The 18,705-nt window shown below is 40.1% G+C and overlaps 1 protein-coding gene across 4 annotated transcripts in view; it reads left to right on the forward strand.

Moving 5' to 3' along the window:
* L3MBTL3 (L3MBTL3, histone methyl-lysine binding protein) overlaps positions 1–18,705 on the forward strand; it is a 124,486-nt gene that overhangs the window by 26,901 nt on the left and 78,880 nt on the right. For 2 of the 4 annotated variants that reach the window (XM_025382844.1, XM_025382845.1), the window contains exons 4-9: positions 4,895–5,006; positions 6,859–7,018; positions 8,459–8,591; positions 10,455–10,539; positions 12,942–13,033; positions 15,261–15,365. In XM_025382844.1, coding sequence (XP_025238629.1) covers positions 4,895–5,006; positions 6,859–7,018; positions 8,459–8,591; positions 10,455–10,539; positions 12,942–13,033; positions 15,261–15,365 — 687 coding nt within the window. Of the gene's footprint in view, positions 1–4,894; positions 5,007–5,261; positions 5,442–6,858; positions 7,019–8,458; positions 8,592–10,454; positions 10,540–12,941; positions 13,034–15,260; positions 15,366–18,705 lie in introns of all 4 variants that reach the window. The other 2 variants (XM_025382843.1, XM_025382842.1) reach the window with 2 other exon arrangements.

Here is an 18,705-nt window from a genome sequence, read left to right on the forward strand (position 1 = left end):
CCCCAAAAAAAAAAAAAAAAAAAAAAAAAAAAAAAAAACTGTCACGTGGATGATGAAATTTGTAAGTTTTGTTCAGTTAGCTTTTAATAATAGAGAGAAGTTTCTATCCCTAAGAAATCTGGATTGCTTTAAGGTTTTCTAAGCAATGAGTTTGAGAAATTAACCTATTACTTGTATTAAGGTAATCAGGTAATTAAGCCATTTAACAGGTATTATCATCTGGGTTATTTGATAATAACTTTCAGACCCATCTTATTATCTGGGTAATTGCCATGTATCTAATTCATGTACTGTAGACAGTTTGATGCCTCACTTTAAAAATAATTTAAATGTCTTTTTTTTTTTTTTACCTTATGACCCTTTTTATCTGAGATTCAGAGATGACCCAATTGATTATATTACTGAAGATTTCTAATTCACTTGCTTCCTACTTAAAATCCAAGTTACTTAAGAAATCTGATTAAGAAATTGATTTTTCACTAAATTAGAATATTAGAAAGAACTTTCAATGAGTCATGAAATGTTCTCTCTCACATCATTCTTTGCCTATTTTATCCTACCCAGGCTTCTGTGTTTCAGTGGGTAATATAGTCAGCAAATCTATAGAAGTCCATTTCTTATCATGGGAACAGGTTTTTATATGCCTCAATTTTTGCTGTTTCAAAATAACTTTTCCTGTAAAAGCCCTATGATTGTTATCCAGTCAAGTTACGCCCTTCTTTTTAACATTTTTTAACAGTTGCCGGAATCTTTTTGGTGAAGTTCAAGCCCCTTAAGTTTACCACAAGAGTTTTTTGGTGGTCTGGCCTCTGTTTTCCCCTCTGGCCATGTCTCATTTCACTCCCACTGCCACTCTTGCTTTCTACGCAGCCCAAACCACTAGTTGAAGCCTTCACATGCTGGGCCCTTTTTACTGTTCCCTGTTGCTGGAATCCTTTCTCCACACTGGGCGATCGAACGCTTATATAAACAGAGCACAGATGTCTTCTCTGGGTGCAGTAGGGGAAAGAATAGAGAACGTACTCTCTGCTGAACACTACCTGCATCTTTTTATTTAATTCTTTTATTTTACCTTTTTAAAGGTAGTTCTGTCTCTCTTGTCAGTTTACAGATGGGGAAATGGAGGCCTGGGATGGCTAATTCACTTGCTTAGGTCAGTTACTGGTAGGGTTCTTAAAACCAGACTTTTCTGATATTTAAAGTGGATTATCTTACCACTGCTATACTGCTGTCTAAAGAGAGGAAACACTTTCATATCAAAAGAGATGCAAGGAAAATATTACAGGAATTTAGAGGAGGTAAAAATTTATTTCAGCTGGAGGGATTGGGAAGGCTTTGAAAAGCAGATGTCATTTGAGCTTCAGGTGCCTGGAAATATGTAGGAGTCTCCATGAATACCTTAGGGAGGAAGGGAAGGAGAAGGGCTTCCGGAAGAGGGAGTAGCTTAAGAAGGTACAGAGTGTTAAGGGAGAAACAGCAAGTGTCCACTGACATTCTTGAAAATATTATAGTCATTAAAACACTTTTGCCTAAGCAAGCTTTGGAAACTTTACCAATGCCTAGTTTGTCCTTTTAAAATGCAAATTAGTATTTGTAGATTAGTGTCTCAGGGCCAGCTGTAAGAACAGGGAGGTGATTAAGTGGCAGTGCAGGGGTACGTGGTAGGGCTTCCCATACCTGAGCAGTTTCCGTACCTGAACTTCTAATGATGTCTGAAATTTATCCACAGACAATTGTTCCTCTGGGTCATAATGTCTTTCAGGGTCTCTCGGTAAAACGCAGATACACTTCTGAGAGGACAGCATCTTATCTAGTAAGAATAATTGCCAGTTAGCCAAGAGCAAGACCCTGCCTGCAGGAGCAGGCAGAAACCCAACAGTAAAATTCACCGCACTCTTAATACACGCTTTTTGCCTTGCTTTGGTTAACGTTGAAAACAATTTAGTTATCAAACATCTTTGCCCTTAAAACACACTGGTAAGTCTTTTCACATCTCAACATTGAAGGTAATAAAATGAAAACAATAACCTGAGCAGCATCTTCTAATGATTTATTATTAAATCAGGCAAATATAGGCAAAAGATCCTTTGACTCTACAATCAAAAATAAAAAACAGCGTTGAATCAATTAAAGGTAGTTCAAGCCAAACAAAACATGTGCAGTCCCTTATATATTTCAGGCATAATTGTTTTCTGATTGACCTGGATATATCTACATGCAGAAAAAGTCAGCAGATGTGTTTTATTTGCTTAATATTAAATCCCTTTTGTAAAGTTTATAATTTTGACTTTCTTGGTTGTAGAATGGAGCCACTTGGCAAGTTTTTATGCATATTTTAGCTCTCTAGGTTAAAAGAACTAATGATTTTAAAGAAATATAAACAAATGTGAAGTTTCCATCATTCCAAAACCATTTGTGAAAGCATCACCAATTTCAGAACCTGGGTGTTTTATTGGAAAACATAGTGTTAGGAAATGTATGAGTCTTTCTGGAATTCTGTCTGTAGGACTTCAGTAATGTTAGCAGGACCTATCAACCTTTGTGGTCTAACATTTTCTATGATAACAATGTTGTGGAAGACACAGTAAGCCCAAATTGAGAAGTCACAGAAAAATTTGATCCCTATATGTTTTTGTATATGAGAGGATATTTGGAAAATGTTTTGAGGTATTTAATTTTTGAGATAAGCAACTTTGGTAAGAGCAGATATTCTTCATTTTTTTTCAGGCTTATAACATGCATTGAAAACTATGAATCGTATCCCCAGAAAGCTGTATATGCACATATCATAATTTTGCATCTATTTTATGGGATTAATCAACCCTCAGAGTCCATTTGTGGATCTTTGGCTTAGAAGAGTGAACTGTGCCCCAAAGTGACATTGCATCTTTACTTTGTACTTAGACTATAGGTCAGTTACTGGCAATAAATTTTAGGAGAAAGAAAAACTGACTGGGATTGAATGTTGCATTGTGGGAATCTTTCCTTTTAACTTTGAAAGTGTTTGAACCTGAAGCTTCCAGATGTCAGAGGTCTGAGTTCTGACTTGGAGATTTCACTCAGTGGTGTTTTCTTTCTCGGTCTTTGAATGGGAGAGTGGTTTGCTGTTTTACAGCAATTTGAAAACTTAAGCCATGGGAGACTTTCTGTTTAATGTAAATGTTTGATGCTATTTCTTACATTTTGTATTTGTCAAATAAGCATAAATTAACATCGGTGACATAAGGTAAAAGCAAAATTACCTGAAGTGCATTGTCAAGCTTGTGCCTATTGTTTTTGAATTTTAATTCAAATTGATTTTTATCACATTCTTTAATATCATTAATTAATAATTATCATGGTAGCTTGTTCTTTCTGCTCTTGCCCAGCAGATGGTACTGTCAGCCTTATTTTGAAATATTCTGTCTTCAGAGTAATCATTAAAAACATTTTTTTAAAGATTTCTTTTTCCAAAAGTGAAGTTATTTTTAGCTCTTTTCCTTCTAAATAAAGTTTTGCCTCTTCCTACGTTGACATTTTGGTATATGCACTTGGTATAGTACTCACATTTTACCTGGGAACTTGTATCTGGAATACGTAGTAGGTAGAAGACATTCTCACATTCCTTAACCATTTCCACACATTTAGTCTAGAAACCATTTCATAGTTGTGGACTATGCAGAGAACATTGTTTAAGGTGCTGTTTTCACCTGATAGAAAGAATAATTATTGATACTTTTTGCCTAAGAGTTTTCCAACTTGCAGTCAGAATGTAGTTTAGTTAAATAAATCATTATATTGGCATGTTGTCCAGATCGATTTTTTTCGGATTGGCAAATGGAGGGCCTTGCTTAAGCACTACATATTTGCATGCTCATAATTTCTCTGAAAGATCTGAAACATCTTACTTACTATCCTTTTGAATTCTGAGCTTTCTAGTTTTTCATCACCTGCTAAAATTAGTGGGTCCTTAATGTTATCCTGTTTTATGGAAAAACAGAAGGAATACAGAAAACTGCTTGAAACTCATGAATGTGTGAGTAAACCTCGCTGTTTCAGAGAGAACAGGGTCTCCACACGTAGGTAATGGCTAAGCCTTCAATGCGTACACACAGTACAAACAGGTCGTTGTAGAAACCTATTTTGTTTGAAGCTTGCTCTCAGGTGAAAGGAAATTTTCAGTATTTGGAATGGGAATGTCCGTGAAATCAAGATGCTCTTGCTTTTTAGTGATAAAATCGGCGTGTAGCTGGTAGACTACTTGTTCAGCTCCCAGAGAAATTTCCAGTTATTTTAGAGGACTATAAATGAAGATAATGCAGAATTCTAAAGAGCAGTGGAAGAAAGAGGAAGTGTGGCATTGGGGTCAGGTGGCTCATGCTTCAGCCTTCTGTGCTCACGTCTTGGATTATAAGGAAAAGGATGTCCAGGCTATTATTTCTGGCATAGGGATATTCCTTCTCTCCGAACTGGGTGAGCTTGGGCAAGACAAATTGATTCCTGGGAAAAGAGTCATTTTCCTTTTACTAAATGTGATTTTTAAATAAGAAAAAATATGACGTAAGAATTAGTTAACACACACACACACACACACACACACACACACACACACACAGTGTGTTCGAAATGATAGCCCATCAAGTAAACTGCCAACTCTATAGGACAGGGCAGAGCAGGGTTGTTGATATCCTTCAGCAGACCTTGCTGCTTTGTTCTGTTCTCCTTCCTTGAATTCCAAAACTAGTAAAATGCAAAGGTCTTAGTATTGTTGGGAGGCTTATCAGGATATAATTGTCTAAATTAACTTTTAACATGTAATTAATTTGCTTGAAGACTATATGTGTCAGCCATTAAATAATTAATGACTTTCCTGAGCACTTTTGTAAATTTTGCCTTTCTGCTCTGTTGTCGCTAGTTTCGGGTAAATGAGTTTGGAGCCTTGGAAGTTATTACAGATGAGAATGAGATGGAAAATGTTAAAAAAGCAACTGCTACCACCACTTGGATGGTACCAACTGCTCAAGAAGGTAAGGATGGGTCATCTGCATTTTATTTCTTGCTTTTGAAAGATTCGAAATAAGAATATCAAAAATTTTATAATAGGCTGGAATTTTGAAGGCCCCGGGTAATTTTTATCCCTCATGTTGTTAGGTAAATTTCTATAATGAAACTGATAGGAGCCAGCTTTTATATTTTAAAATAACTATAAACTGTCTTCTTTCCTAATGCCAGATCTGTGGTAGCACAAGGTTAGTTGGAAATTAAGTAAATCCATGTTGTAGCCTACACAGGTGATTTAGCCAAAAGCCTGCCACTTTTTTTCTCATCTACTCCAATGGTTGTAACTAACACCTATATGCTGATGACTCCTAAATCTACATCTCCAGCCCCGACCTCTCCCCCGAGCTCCAGGCCCGTATTTCCACCTGCCTACTGGACATCTCCACCTGGATGTCCCACAGGTACCTCAAACTCCACGTCTGAAATGCAATTCGTTTTCTATTTCTTTCTCCCCTCCCCACAAACCTGCTCTTTCTTCCCTAACCCATATTTCAGTTGACAATAGCACCATCCACCCAGTGGACAAGAAAGAAATATAGGAGTCATCCTGAATTTGTTCTTCCCATCCCCATACCCTGTTACTTATACCTCTTGATTTTTATTTCCTAATATGTCTCAGATCTGGCCTTTTCTACCTATCATCTTTGCCACAGCCTTAATGTAGGCTCTTCTCAACTCTCATCTGAGCTATTGCAGATGTCAGTCTGCTTCTAATTTTATCCCCTTCCAATTGGTCCTGCACCTTGAAGCCAGAGGAATTTACATAGATTGCTTATCTGACACTTCACTGATTTCTCATTGCCTTTTTAGCAGAACATACAAAGATCTGGGTGCTGTGTGCACCTCCCTGCTCGCTTTGTCTCCTCAAGTCTCCATTTTCTTCTTTGTATGTTGTGTCCTGGCAGTGCCAGCAGCACAGAATTATGTGTAATATTCCCAACACATCATGTGGTTTCATGCTTTCTTGCCTTTACTCATGCTGCTTTTTCTGGCTCAAATGCCATTTCTCTCTTTGTCCAGTTGGTAAATTCCTCTTTGGCCTTCAAAACCCTGTTGAGGCTTTCTATCAGAAAATCCTTCTCTGACCTTACCCCAGGCTGAATGAATCACTTCTTCTGTACTACTTCTGGACGTTGTTTATGCCTCTAGTATTGCATGTATCACATTTTATTATAAATACTGGTTTTCTTGCCTCTCTTCTAGACTGTGAGCTCTCTTGGGCAAGGTCTCTACTATCATTATTAATGTCTAGAATAAATTGGTGCCTAATAACTGTTGGCTGAATGAATGATTAGCCTAACAATTCAGGCAAAAGGAGATGTGAGTTTCTGCACAATTTGGATAGCTATGATTCAGGAAATGTACTACATTGAAAGCGTAATAGATGAGATGTTGATTTAGCCAATTAAGTGAAACAAAATCATTCATCAACAGATTATAAACGTGAAATAAAAGATGATCCTTTGAAATTTTCTGAAAGATACAAATATAGAAGAGGATTTTATAGATCGATACATGCATCTTCTGAATTTAGTGACTAATGAAATTTTCTTCATTTTACTTTGAACTCTGTAGAAAAGCCTTGGGCAAGCTTTTGTTTATCCTTTCTGCAGAATATTTTTTCATTATTTGAATGACTTGAGTGATTTTTACAGAGCCCATACCCCGCAAAAACACTATCATTTGATCATTCATTCATTCAACAAACACTATTCTTTATTGTGTTGCTAACAAAATTATTAGAAGAAAAAGTTTAATTGTATTTTAGAATGTCTTCTGTCATGCTTTTAATTTGCATTTCTTCTTTTCATCTTCTAGTCTTTTCAGAGAAGACTGGGGTGCCTTTCAGGTTGAAGGATCCAGTGAAAGTAGAAGGGCTTCAGTTCTGTGAGAACTGTTGTCAGTATGGCAACGTAGATGAGTGTCTTTCTGGAGGAAACTATTGCAGCCAGAATTGTGCTCGGCACATCAAAGATAAGTAGGTTTTTTCCCCATTCCATCTATAAAATGAATTTTAGAGTCCAAAGTCATGGTGCCTGAGAATATAGAAGTTTGATGCTCTCTGACATTGGTCACCTATTGATACCTTTTTCCCAGAGACTTTTCCTTTAGGGCCACATGGGCCCTGACCCCTATATGGGACCTGGTGACGTCTGTCGTGCCTGGTCTGAGTTGTATTACTAACATTCTGCCTGCAAAACAGCCTCTGCCCCTGCCTTCAGTCTTCCATTTCCATTCATTTGATTGTTCTTCAGCTAAGAGTATTTAGTTTTTTCTGGGCTACATACACGTTTTGATGACACATTTATAGAACCATAGTTTTGTTTATATTTTGGGAATTCTTAGGTAACTCGGCTAAAACTCCACATATGGCATAAAGCTTCCACTGATTTGTAATCACCTGTGTGGAATGGCGATAGGGAAGAGTGTAGTGAGTTGTGTCACTGATGATCTGAAGGGGTGGACTGAGGATTATGAGACAGCGGCATCAGCTGTGACTGGCAGTGGTGTGTGACCTTCCCACTTGGGGACTGTCTGACAAAGTTCAGCTTACTGCCAAGCAGGTGTTTTTCTTGCATATCATTGTATACTACAAAGAAACGACTGGACATTTATATTTCAGTGGCGTTTCCCATGTATTTTAATCAGCACAGGCTTGGGAACTGTCTTGTTTTTCTTTTTTTTGAGACGGAGTCTTACCTTGTCGCCAGGCTGGAGTGCAGTGGCGTGATCTTGGCTCACTGCAACCTCCACATTCCCAGGATCAAGCGATTCCCCTGCCTCAGCCTCCTGAATGGCTGGGACTACAGGCACACGCCACCACACCCAGCTAGTTTTTTGTATTTTAGTAGAGATGGGGTTTCATCATGTTAGCCGGGATGGTCTTGATCTCCTGACCTCATGACCCGCCCGCCTCGGCCTCCCAAAGTGCTGGGATTACAGGCATGAGCCACCTCACCCAGCTGGAACTGTCTTGTTTTTCTTGGCTAACTGATGTTACACAGAGTTACACTTCGCCTTTTTTTGGTTGGATTTTTCATTCTTAATAACTGCTAGATCCTTGTTTGACCCTGAAAACAAGTATCTCTAAATAATTATTTTATTAGTATAGATGGTAGATGTGACAGACAAATAACTTGTTAGAACCTATTTCATACATATCGCTGGCCCCCTTTTGAAATTAATATACAGGGTTATTTTCATTTTCTGCCCTGACAGATGTCATATGTAATAGTGGTTTTCAGTGTTCCTGATATATGATAGTCTCATGCCTACAGATTTCTCCTGATAGTTAAAGATTTTTCCTTTGGAGGGTGATTTTTTTTTTTTTTTTAATGATTGTTGCATTGATGATCAACAAGTAGATGTTTGATAGGTATTGTCTCTTGTCACTATTTTGGGTTTATAAACACAACAGAGATCAGAAGGAAGAAAGGGACATAGAAGAAGACAACGAGGAAGAAGATCCTAAGTGTAGTCGGAAGAAAAAACCAAAATTATCTCTGAAAGTGGACCCCAAGGAGGATGGAGAAGAGAGAGATGATGAAATGGTGAGTGCCTCTGCCTGACACCAGGAGCGCAGGGATGCGTCTTTAGTGGGTAGCATCACAGTCACAAGCACTGCTCTGGAGCCCACTGAGTTCACATGTGGGTTCCAGGACTATCTGTGTTACTGTCAACAAGTTACGTGGCCTCTCTGCGCCTCGCTGTCTTGATCTCAAAATGGGAATCATAAACATAGTATCCTTCTCTCAGGGTGAAAAAGTGGGATGTCTTGAAATTTAGTGCTAGGGTGAAAGGGAACGTTTAAACACATTCAATCTTGTAGATGAATCTTAAATTCCCCTTGACAACAAAATGCCAATCCAATTTCATTAAATTGCAGACAGATCTCATAAAACTATCTGAGTGGTTAAAAAATGGCACATAAATATGAGGTATGTTTGGGGAAAAGCCATTCAAAATGTGTGAATTAAAACATAAATATCATATTCCTAAAGCATCTATTAATGGTCCTATAGGAAAAGGGAACTTTGAGATCTGGAAGCGTTTCCCTTAAGATCAGTACTGTACAACTGTTACTTGCCAGTCACTGTGCTGGGAGCTGAGAATACAGGGGATGCATAAGACAGATAGATGACAGAGTCTCTCCTGGCAGAGACACTGCATTCTTGTTTAGGGGGTATTTAATCTACAAACAAAGTGAACAGGAGAAATGTCACCTAGTGATAAGTGCTACGTTGAGAATTAAAATAGGGCATTAGGATAGGCTCACTGCTCTAGGTCCGGTTGTAAGGGAGCCCTCCCAAAGACAATGACATGAACAGCATGATCTCATTAATGAAGAGGAGCCAGCTATGTGAAGTTAAGGGTGAGGCGTCTTGTGGGTAGTAGAACTTCCAGAGGAAAGTCCTCAAGGTAAGAACTTGCGCAGCATGTTCTGTTCGAGGAAATAAAAGAAAGTCTGGTCACTGTAGTTTAGGAGAGGTTGGAGTAAGATGAAGTTGAAGAGGTACGTGTCGCCCAGGGCATGTAGAGTTTTATGGTAAACAAGAGTCATGGGTGTTCACTGTATTCTGAGTTTCAGGGGAAGCCTCTGGAAAGTTAAGACAAGGGAATGCTTTGATATGATGTATGTTTTAAATGACCACTGTAGCCCTGAGTGGAATCAGGGAAACCAGTTAGGAGTTTATTGCACCAGACCTGTAAGAAGGCTAAAGAAGATGGAAGTCTGTGGATTTGGGAATCAGTAGAGGTAGGGTTGTCAGAGTGTGTGAGGAAAAGAGAAAAATCAGGGATAACGCTTAGTATTTTGGCTTTAACAATTGACTGGATAATCATGTCTCTTACTGAGAATGGGAAGATGAGGGTGGAGTGCAGAACAAAGAGTCCTTTGGCCCTGATGGGTTTGAGATACTGATTAACTATCCAGATGAAGAGCCCAAGTAGGCATTTGTGTACAGCCCCATGGAGTCAGGAAGAGGAAGCTGGGGATGTGGATTGGGAGTATCTGGCCTATAAAACGACCTTGAAAACCCAGGGAAAGGGACTAGAAAGGGTAGAGAAGGGAACTGGATTGGAGGAGACATCAGCAGAGGAGACAAAGAGGTGCCGGTGAGGCGTGAGGAAAATCAGAGCAGAGTGGTCAGGCAGCTGAGGGCGGAAGTGTTTCAAGGAGCGGGGAGCGGTGTCCATGCCCTTCCAGTGGGTAATACATGGGTACGGTCTTAGTTGATAATAACCTCAGGCCAAAAGCAACACCATTTTCAAATGAACTCTATTCTTACTTTCCTTAAAAGTTATAAGGTAAAATTGAAGAAAAGAACAACAGAAAAAGTGCTTTCTGACAGCTAACTATTCACTGGTGCCAATTTCTTGAACTGTAAAGTCATAATTTTCTTTTCTTTTTGTAGGAGAACAAACAAGATGTAAGAATCCTGAGGGGTTCGCAGAGAGCGCGGAGGAAAAGACGAGGGGATTCGGCTGTATTAAAGCAGGGTGAGTTGATGAAAATAAAGTCTTACTTGTAACTTTATGGAATTGAAAATGGTTCACACAGGTGGAAATTTTAGTCATGGCAGTTAAAGTATTACTTCAGGATTTTCTTTGATTTAGTTTTGTCAATAAAGATTTGAGATTTTGAGGATAAGGAAAAAAATGAAAATTCATAACTTTCAAGTGGTTTCAGGGTAAGCATGAGAACTGTCTTCCTTCCTTCCTTCCTCCCTCCCTCCCTCCCTTTCTTGCTCTCTCCCCCGCTCCCTCTTCCTCCCTCCCTTTCTCCCTCTTCCCTCCCTCCCTCCCCCCTCCCTCCCAACCTCCCTTTCTCCTTCTCTCCGTCTCTCCCTCCTTCCCTCTCTCTCCTTCCCTCCCTCCCTCTCTCTCCTTCCCTATTTCTCTCTCCCTCCCCCACTCCCTCCCTCCCTCCTTCTCTCCCTCCTCCCTCCTTTTCTCACTCCCTCCCTCTCTTCCTCCCTCCCTCCTTCTCTCCCTCCCTCCTCCCTCCCTCCCTCTGTCCCCCCCATCTCCCTCACTCTCTCTCCCTCCCTCCCTTCCGCTCTTTCCCTCCCTCCCTCCTCCTCCTCTCTCTCCCTCCCTCCCTCCCTCTGTCCCCCCTTCCCCCTCTCCCTCCCTCCCTCCCTCCCTCCCTCTCTCCCTCTCTCCCTCTCTCTCTCTGTCCCCCTCATCAAGTAGGTGTTTCTTGCCTCTGCGTCTTTACTAAAACCTCTGTTCTTGTTCATTTCCCACAGTTTTAGGTTTTTAATGTTTCCTCTCAAAATATGAGCTCCTGGCATGGAACCTGTTTTTTTCCTTCTCTTCTCTTCTCTTCTCTTCTCTTCTCTTCTCTTCTCTTCTCTTCTCTTCTGCTCTCTTCTCCTCTCTTCTCCCCTCCCCTCCCCTCCCCTCCCCTCCCCTCCCTTCCCCTCCCCTCTGTTTTTGAGATGGATTCTCACTCTGTCACCCAGGCTGAAGTATGGCGGCGCAATCTTGGCTCACAACAGCCTCCACCTCCTGTGTTCACGTGATTCCCCTTCCAGAGCCTCCCAAGTAGCTGGGATTACAGTTGTACACCACCGCGCCTGGCTAATTTTTGTATTTTTAGTAGAGATGGGGTTTCATCATATTGTCCAGGCTGGTCTCGAACTCCTGACCTCAAGCCATCTGCCCGGGTCCACCTCCCAAAGTGCTGGGATTACAGGCGCGAGCCACCTTCCCTGGCCCTTTTTTTTGTTTGTTCCATTGTTCCTCATGCAGCATTTTATTTCCAGGAGGAAGCCGGCCCTGAAGCCCTTCCCTTTAGTATTTGTCTCGATGAACTTTTCTGCTTATTCTGTGTGGACCTTGGGTCACTTCCATAGAGGCCCTGGGGGGTGTCCCCCGCTAGGCTCTATCCCATTGCCTGCCTCAGCTCACAGCCTGCACAGTCATACTGTCCTGACAAACCAGGGCCATGGACCAGGCGCTCCTCCTCAGTGCTGGGGTGCATTCTAGCCTTGTTCTGTTAATTCCTTAAAAAATCGGAAATAGCCTCACCTGCCGCAGGCACACAGCTTAACTTTTGTGTCTTTTCAGAGCTGACCTTCTGTTTTACGTCACTGAGATGAAGGGTGTAAATTCCTCAGTTCCTCTGCGCTCTGCCTCAAAATGTCTGTTTCTTTGACCATCCTTTCTCTTGCCCTTCTTTTTTACCCCGGATGAACTTCCAGGCCCCTGGCTCTTCTGGGACCTTGTTCCTTCAGTCACATTTTTTCCATAAGTTTTCCGATTTTTTTCTTCTCTTTGTGTACTCTACCTTAGCCTGTTCCAGTCTCATCCCCAAAGTACCTTTCTCTCAACTTTGCTCCCCATCAGGCTATTATATTTTTCCTTCATTTCCAGTCTTTTTCTAATTAATCCAAAATATATAAAACGAATATTAAGTGCCTCTATTATTTTTATCACTTATGCATTCTTTTTGGACCTAAAAATCTGCCTCTCACTATATTGATTGTTTTCCTTCCTTTTCAAGATTAGCAGCCACTCAATGCACTGACCTTTCCACAGTCCTCAACTTCTTGATCTCTTAGGGAAAATTTTTTGAGCATCCTGCTTCTAGAAGCTCCCCCTTCCTGTAGCTTCTGTGGTAGTGTTTTGTCTTGACTTCCTGCTGTCTTCTTCCTTTATTCTAAGTTCTTCCACTTCCATCTCCTACCCTCCTCACTGAGGGTGCAAACCACAGTTCGGTTTTTATCTCGTTTCTTGGGAAGAGGAGCCAGGAAGAGAGACTAAGAGATACCAGCCCTGGAAGGCAGAGAAGAGCCAGGCAGAGTATCATCAGTCAGGGAAGTGTGAGTTCACAGATGAAGCACTGCTGGCTTAGATTTGGAAATTCTGTCATTTCAGTTTCGCTTGCCTTTCAGGTTTGCCTCCTAAAGGAAAGAAAGCGTGGTGCTGGGCATCCTATCTGGAAGAGGAGAAAGCTGTGGCAGTGCCCGCGAAGCTGTTCAAGGAGGTATGGGCCCTTCTAGAGACATGATCTGTAAGGGCACAGGAGCTGGGATACCAGCCTGAATTAGGATTGTTGTTTCCACTGAAATTTGACTTGAGATCATTTTTTCAGCATACAGTTTTTCATGCATGTGTTTATGTGGAGGGCAGTTAACATTGACGTGTGCGTACCTTCCCCATGCCACATGTGTGGGTGCACACTGACACATGTGTGCTCTTTTCTCTCAGCATTTTATGAGCTTGCAATCATGAATTTTAACAGGGTACTAATACTACCATGAAAAACTAGCAGATGAAGAAAAAAATCTTAGGAAATTTCACGACACGATTGTGGCTTTGAGAGATGAAAAATGAGTTACTTCAATTTACATACTATCACAACAAAACATCTAAATATGAGTCACTATATTATATTAGCTAAAATAAAAGTGTTTCGTCATAAGTGATTTAAAATCAGTTAACAATATAGATATCAGATGTAGTTCTGAGTAGCAGTCGATGTCCTTGGACTAAACCAAGGGTTGGGGTCCTGGTGCAGTGGTACACGCCTGCCTGCAATCTCATCACTTTGGGAAGTTGAGGCAGTAGGATCACTTGAGACCAGGAGTTCGAGACCAGTCTGAGCAACATAGTGAGACCCTACCTCTAAAAAAATAAATAAATAAATAAAAATATAGCGGAGCGTGGTGTTCAAAGTTGCAGTGAGCTACGATCCTGCCACTGTACTCTAGCCTGGACAGCAGAGCAAGACCCTGTCTCAAAACAAACAAACAAACACACATACAAAAAAACAAGAGTCGGCAAACTTTTTTGGTAAAGGGTCAGATAGTAAATATGTTAGGCATTTCAGAGCATGTGGCCTTTGTTGGCAACAACTCAGGTCGTCATAGCACAAAAGCAGCCATAGAGAATATGTAGACAAGTGGGCATCGCTATTTTCCAGTAAGACTGTTTATAAAACTCATGGTGCGCTGGGTTTGACCCACAGACTGGCGTTTGCTGACCCTTGGTTTAAATTATTTCATTATATTTAATCATGGTATGTAATTAATCGGCCATAGATGTATTTTTATGTAGGTACGAACATAGCAAGCTTTTAAAAAGTGATGAATAGTAAATGTTAGGATGATACATCTACATTAAGAATGTTTGATTTAAATATAGTAGTAATTACATATAAACTTGTTCTCTGTAATTATTTTCTGTAGCTTTGGTCCTTTAGAGAATAGACTTTTTTACATTAAAAAAAAAAGTTTAAATGTAGCTAATTCCTTGAATCAGTAATGAATGCATGTGATTCAAAATATAAAAGTACTACAATAGTATAAAGAATGTCTCTCATAGCCCTGTCCCCCAGGCACCAGGTTTGCCTCTCCTGAAGTAACCAGTGTTACCAGTTCTTATATTCCCTTCCTGGAAAATTATATGTTCATATAAGCAATGTATGTGTGTATATATATATACACACAGAGATCCTTCCCTTTCTGTCTGAAACCAAATGGTAACATATGTTGTATACTTTTTGGACTTTGCTTTTTTTGTTTAACTTGACAGTTTGAGGATGATTCCATCCTGAGTCATGAATCTCTTCACCATTCTTTTATAGCAATACATAGTATTCCATCTTAGGCCTGTTCTGTAATAATTTAGGTTGCTCCCTATTGATTTGCACGTACATACATATATACTTTCAAATCTTTTGCTATATGCTTTGGTGAATAATCTTCTATACCAGTCATTTTTCACATGTGTGAATATCTCTTGGGTAATTTCCTGGAATTAGAATTGTTGTGTCAAAAAGAATTTCTTGATTGATATTATGAAATTGCTAAAGGTTGTACCAATTTTCATTCTTCCTAGTGATGTGTGCATGTATCTGTTTTCCTACAGCTTTACCAACACAGTGTTGTCCAATTTTTTGATCTTTATCAGCCTGACAGGTGAAACGTATCTTAGTGTAATTTTACTTTGTATGTCTCTTCTGCATGAGGTCGAACATCTTTTCAAATATGTAAAACACAAAGGGTATATGGCATTACATTTCCTTTCCTAGGATCTATTTATGGCCTTGGTCCATTTTTTCATTGGGTTTTTAATTGATTCTTTTTCTGTGGATTTTTAGAAATTATGTATTTGGTTCAATAGTCTTTATTTTTAAAATGGTAACTATTTACATTTGTAACTAGGCCTTTGGGATAAGGGACTAAAGCTGCTGTCATTTTGCATTTTAGCACCAGTCCTTTCCATATAACAAAAATGGATTCAAAGTTGGCATGAAATTAGAAGGCGTGGATCCTGAGCATCAGTCTGTGTACTGTGTCCTCACCGTGGCAGAGGTAAGCTTTGCCTCATCTTTATTTTTAAAATAAAATGGTGATTATGGGGATTTAAAATGAGGAAAAACTGCCATTGGTTGTATTTCATGCCAGGCACGGTGCTTACTGTTTTGTGTGCATTATTTCGTTTAATCTTTATAAGAATCCTGTGCACGTTGTGGTTTTTCTCAAGCTCTGTTTTGTAGGTTAGGGAACTGAGGCTCAGAGTGATGAAGTAGTAGATACAAGATCACACAGCTTCAAAATGGTAGAACCTGGAATTGAACCAGTGTCTGTCTGATGCCATAGCCCTTGCCATAAGGAACAGAACAACAGATACTTATGTTTTGTTTTCTTTTTCAGTATTTCAAGGTATCTCTGTGAAATTTTTTAGGAAAAAAATGACCAAGCCAAATATGTAAATATAAATCTCAGTCTAATATATTACTGAGAGTGCTTTAAAAACTGTGACCACACAGCTTCAAAATGGTAGAACCAGGATTTGAACCCATGTCTGTCTGATTCTATAGCCTTTCCTTTGCCTTACTGTATTCCTTAACATAAGGAACAGACCAACAGATAGTTTTTTTTATATATATATATACACACACACACACGCACACACATATATATATATATAAGTATTTTAAGGTATCTGTATGAAATTTTTCAGGAAAAAATGACCAAGTCAATTATACATACATATGTTACTGAGAGTACTTTAAAAAATGTGTTTCCTCCTATGCTAGCCTCCTCCTTGCTCCCTCCCTTGAGCCAGAAGTCTATCTATTTAAAAAATTCCTCCCAAAAGAATAAGATAGTCTTGTGTACTAGTTTTAGGTATCATGCTATTGTTTAATTACCTAATGAACTTATAAGAAGCTTGGCTTCTGCAGAACTCAGTACCATGTGGTAGCTAGATCATGGCAGCCTCAGTCAATGATAACATACGGTTACATAGGGTATACTATGTGCCTGCGGCTAATCGAAGTACTTTTCATCTGTTAGCTCTTTTTTTTTTTTTTTTTTTTTTTTTTTTTTTGAGATGGAGTCTCGCTCTGTCACCCAGGCTGGAGTGCAGTGGCGCAATCTCGGCTCACTGCAACCTCCGCCTCCCAGGTTCAAGTGATTCTCCTGCCTCAGCCTCCCGAGTAGCTGGGACTACAGGCACGTGCCACCATGCCTGGCTAATTTTTGTATTTTTAGTAGGGATGAGGTTCGCCATGTTGGCCAGGCTGGTCTTGAACTCTTGACCTCAGACGATCCACCTGCCTCAGCCTCCCAAAGTGCTGGGATTACAGGCGTGAGCCACTGCACTCGGCCCATCTGTTAGCTCTTATTAGTTCTCAAAACAACCTTTTGAGGTAGAACCCATTCCCTCCCATTTTTCAGATGAGAAACTTGAGGCACTGAGTGTTAAAGGAACTTGCAGCTTGTAATCGTGTATTATGTAGTGAAAGGAAGTAACTGGATTCTCTTACTCATATCAGAAAACTGTTGTGGAACATTTTTGTAGATTTTATTTACAGTGAGAATACTGTCACTCTCAAACTTGATCAGACTTTGTATGTTCTCTCCTTCCTGGACTCGAGTTTTTATTAGACCCTTTTGAGTTGGAAGGGGAGGGTCAGAGTTTCTTGGTGGATGATTTGTGTTTGTCCTTTGAAGTGGATGATATTGCCCAGGGAGAGGACAAGGCGTGAGTCGCTGTCCCTGAAGAATACCATCAAGTAAGAGAATGGTGCAGGAGAAAGAATAGAGCAGGATCCTGAAAAGGAACAGCGAGATACAGAGAAAGGAACCAGGAGAGGGGCCTGCAGTAGGAACCAGGGAGACTGGGCAGTTGAAGTGGGGAAGAAGCAGTGGTGTCAGAAGCTGTGATTGTTCTCAAGGAGCCTGAGGGAATTGTGTCTTGCGCCAGGGCAATTGGAGTGTTTGGGAACAGAATTGAGTTTTACAAAATGATTGTGAGGAAGCAGTAAGTATAGACTGCTTTTGAGAAGTTTAACTGTAAAAGAGAGAGGGAATTTTTATGATATATGTCTGTTTTTTAGCTTTTGGTTTTTGCAGATTTATTTTACCTTCCCTATTTTTTATTATAAAAGTAATGTTTGCTCATTCTGAAAACTTCAACTATTAATAGTGTAAGAGTGTTTTCCCATCCCCCTTCCTTCCTTCCGTATTCCATATCCCAGAGAGCATGACCCTTAACAGTTGACTGTGTGCCTTCCAGATGTTTTCTCTGTGTATAATAGTATGTACTGCATTTTGTTTTTGACGCACACACACACACTTTTTTTTTTTTTGAGACGGGGTCTCTCTCTATAACCGAGGCTAGAGTGCAGTGATGTGAACATGGCCTCACTGTAGCCCCAACATTTTGGGCACAAGCGATCCTCCCATCTCAGCCTCTTGTGTAGCTGGGACCTCTCGTGTAGCCGTGTACCACCTGATGCCCAGCTAATTTTTTTTTTTTTTTTTTTTTAGAAATGGGGTCCTATAATGTTGCCCAGGTTGGTGTTGAAGTCCTGGGCTCAAGCAATCCTCCCATCTTGGCCTCCCACAGTGCTTGTATAACAGGCACGAGCCACCACACCTGGCATACATATTCTTTTTAACCATTGGGTAGTACTCCATTTTATGGAATTGACTTTAATTCATTTAACTGCTCTCATATTGAACAACTGAGTGAGCTTCATTTTTTCATTAAAAAATTAAAAAAAAAAAACAAGGGTCCAGTGAGCGTCCTCTTAGATCTGTAAGTAGGTCTAGGATCTATCTCTAGAATTGCCAGGTGAAAAGTATGGACGTATAAATTATATTTAAATTTTTGATGCATATTGCTACTTTTCATATTAGTTTTCTCTTTTTCTCTCCCTCCGTCCCTCCCTCCCTTCTTCCCTTCTTGCCTTTCTTTCTTTCTTTTTTTTTCTTTTTTTTTTTTTTTTGCCCCTTTGCAATGCAATGGTAAGATAACATAGTATTTGAATTCTGAAGAAGCCACTAGGAAGGTAGAGTATTGGAAGGTTCAGAGAAGAGGCCTGGGAGAAGATGGGACCCACACAATGTATGTGGAGATCCAAGTCTTAGGCAGACGGAGGAGTCTCTTGCTTTATAACAGGAAGGAGGGGCAAAGAAGTAGGGCTTGTGGATACGGGGAGCTTGTCTGTTTGGAGGCACACATTTGAGACATCTTCTTTGGGTTAGAAGACAAATTACTGGCTGAGAGTGAGGATGGAGAAAATGGGATTAAAAGCTGAAGGAGAAGGAAGAGGATTTGAAAAGACCACAGTGAAGAATGGGAGAGGGAGTTGGACAGCACCATCTAGGAGAATTGCTAGGCAGTGGCAGAGCCCAGCAT

This window comes from Theropithecus gelada, chromosome 4 (genome assembly GCF_003255815.1).
Source record: "Theropithecus gelada isolate Dixy chromosome 4, Tgel_1.0, whole genome shotgun sequence".
NCBI classification, from domain to species: domain Eukaryota; kingdom Metazoa; phylum Chordata; class Mammalia; order Primates; family Cercopithecidae; genus Theropithecus; species Theropithecus gelada.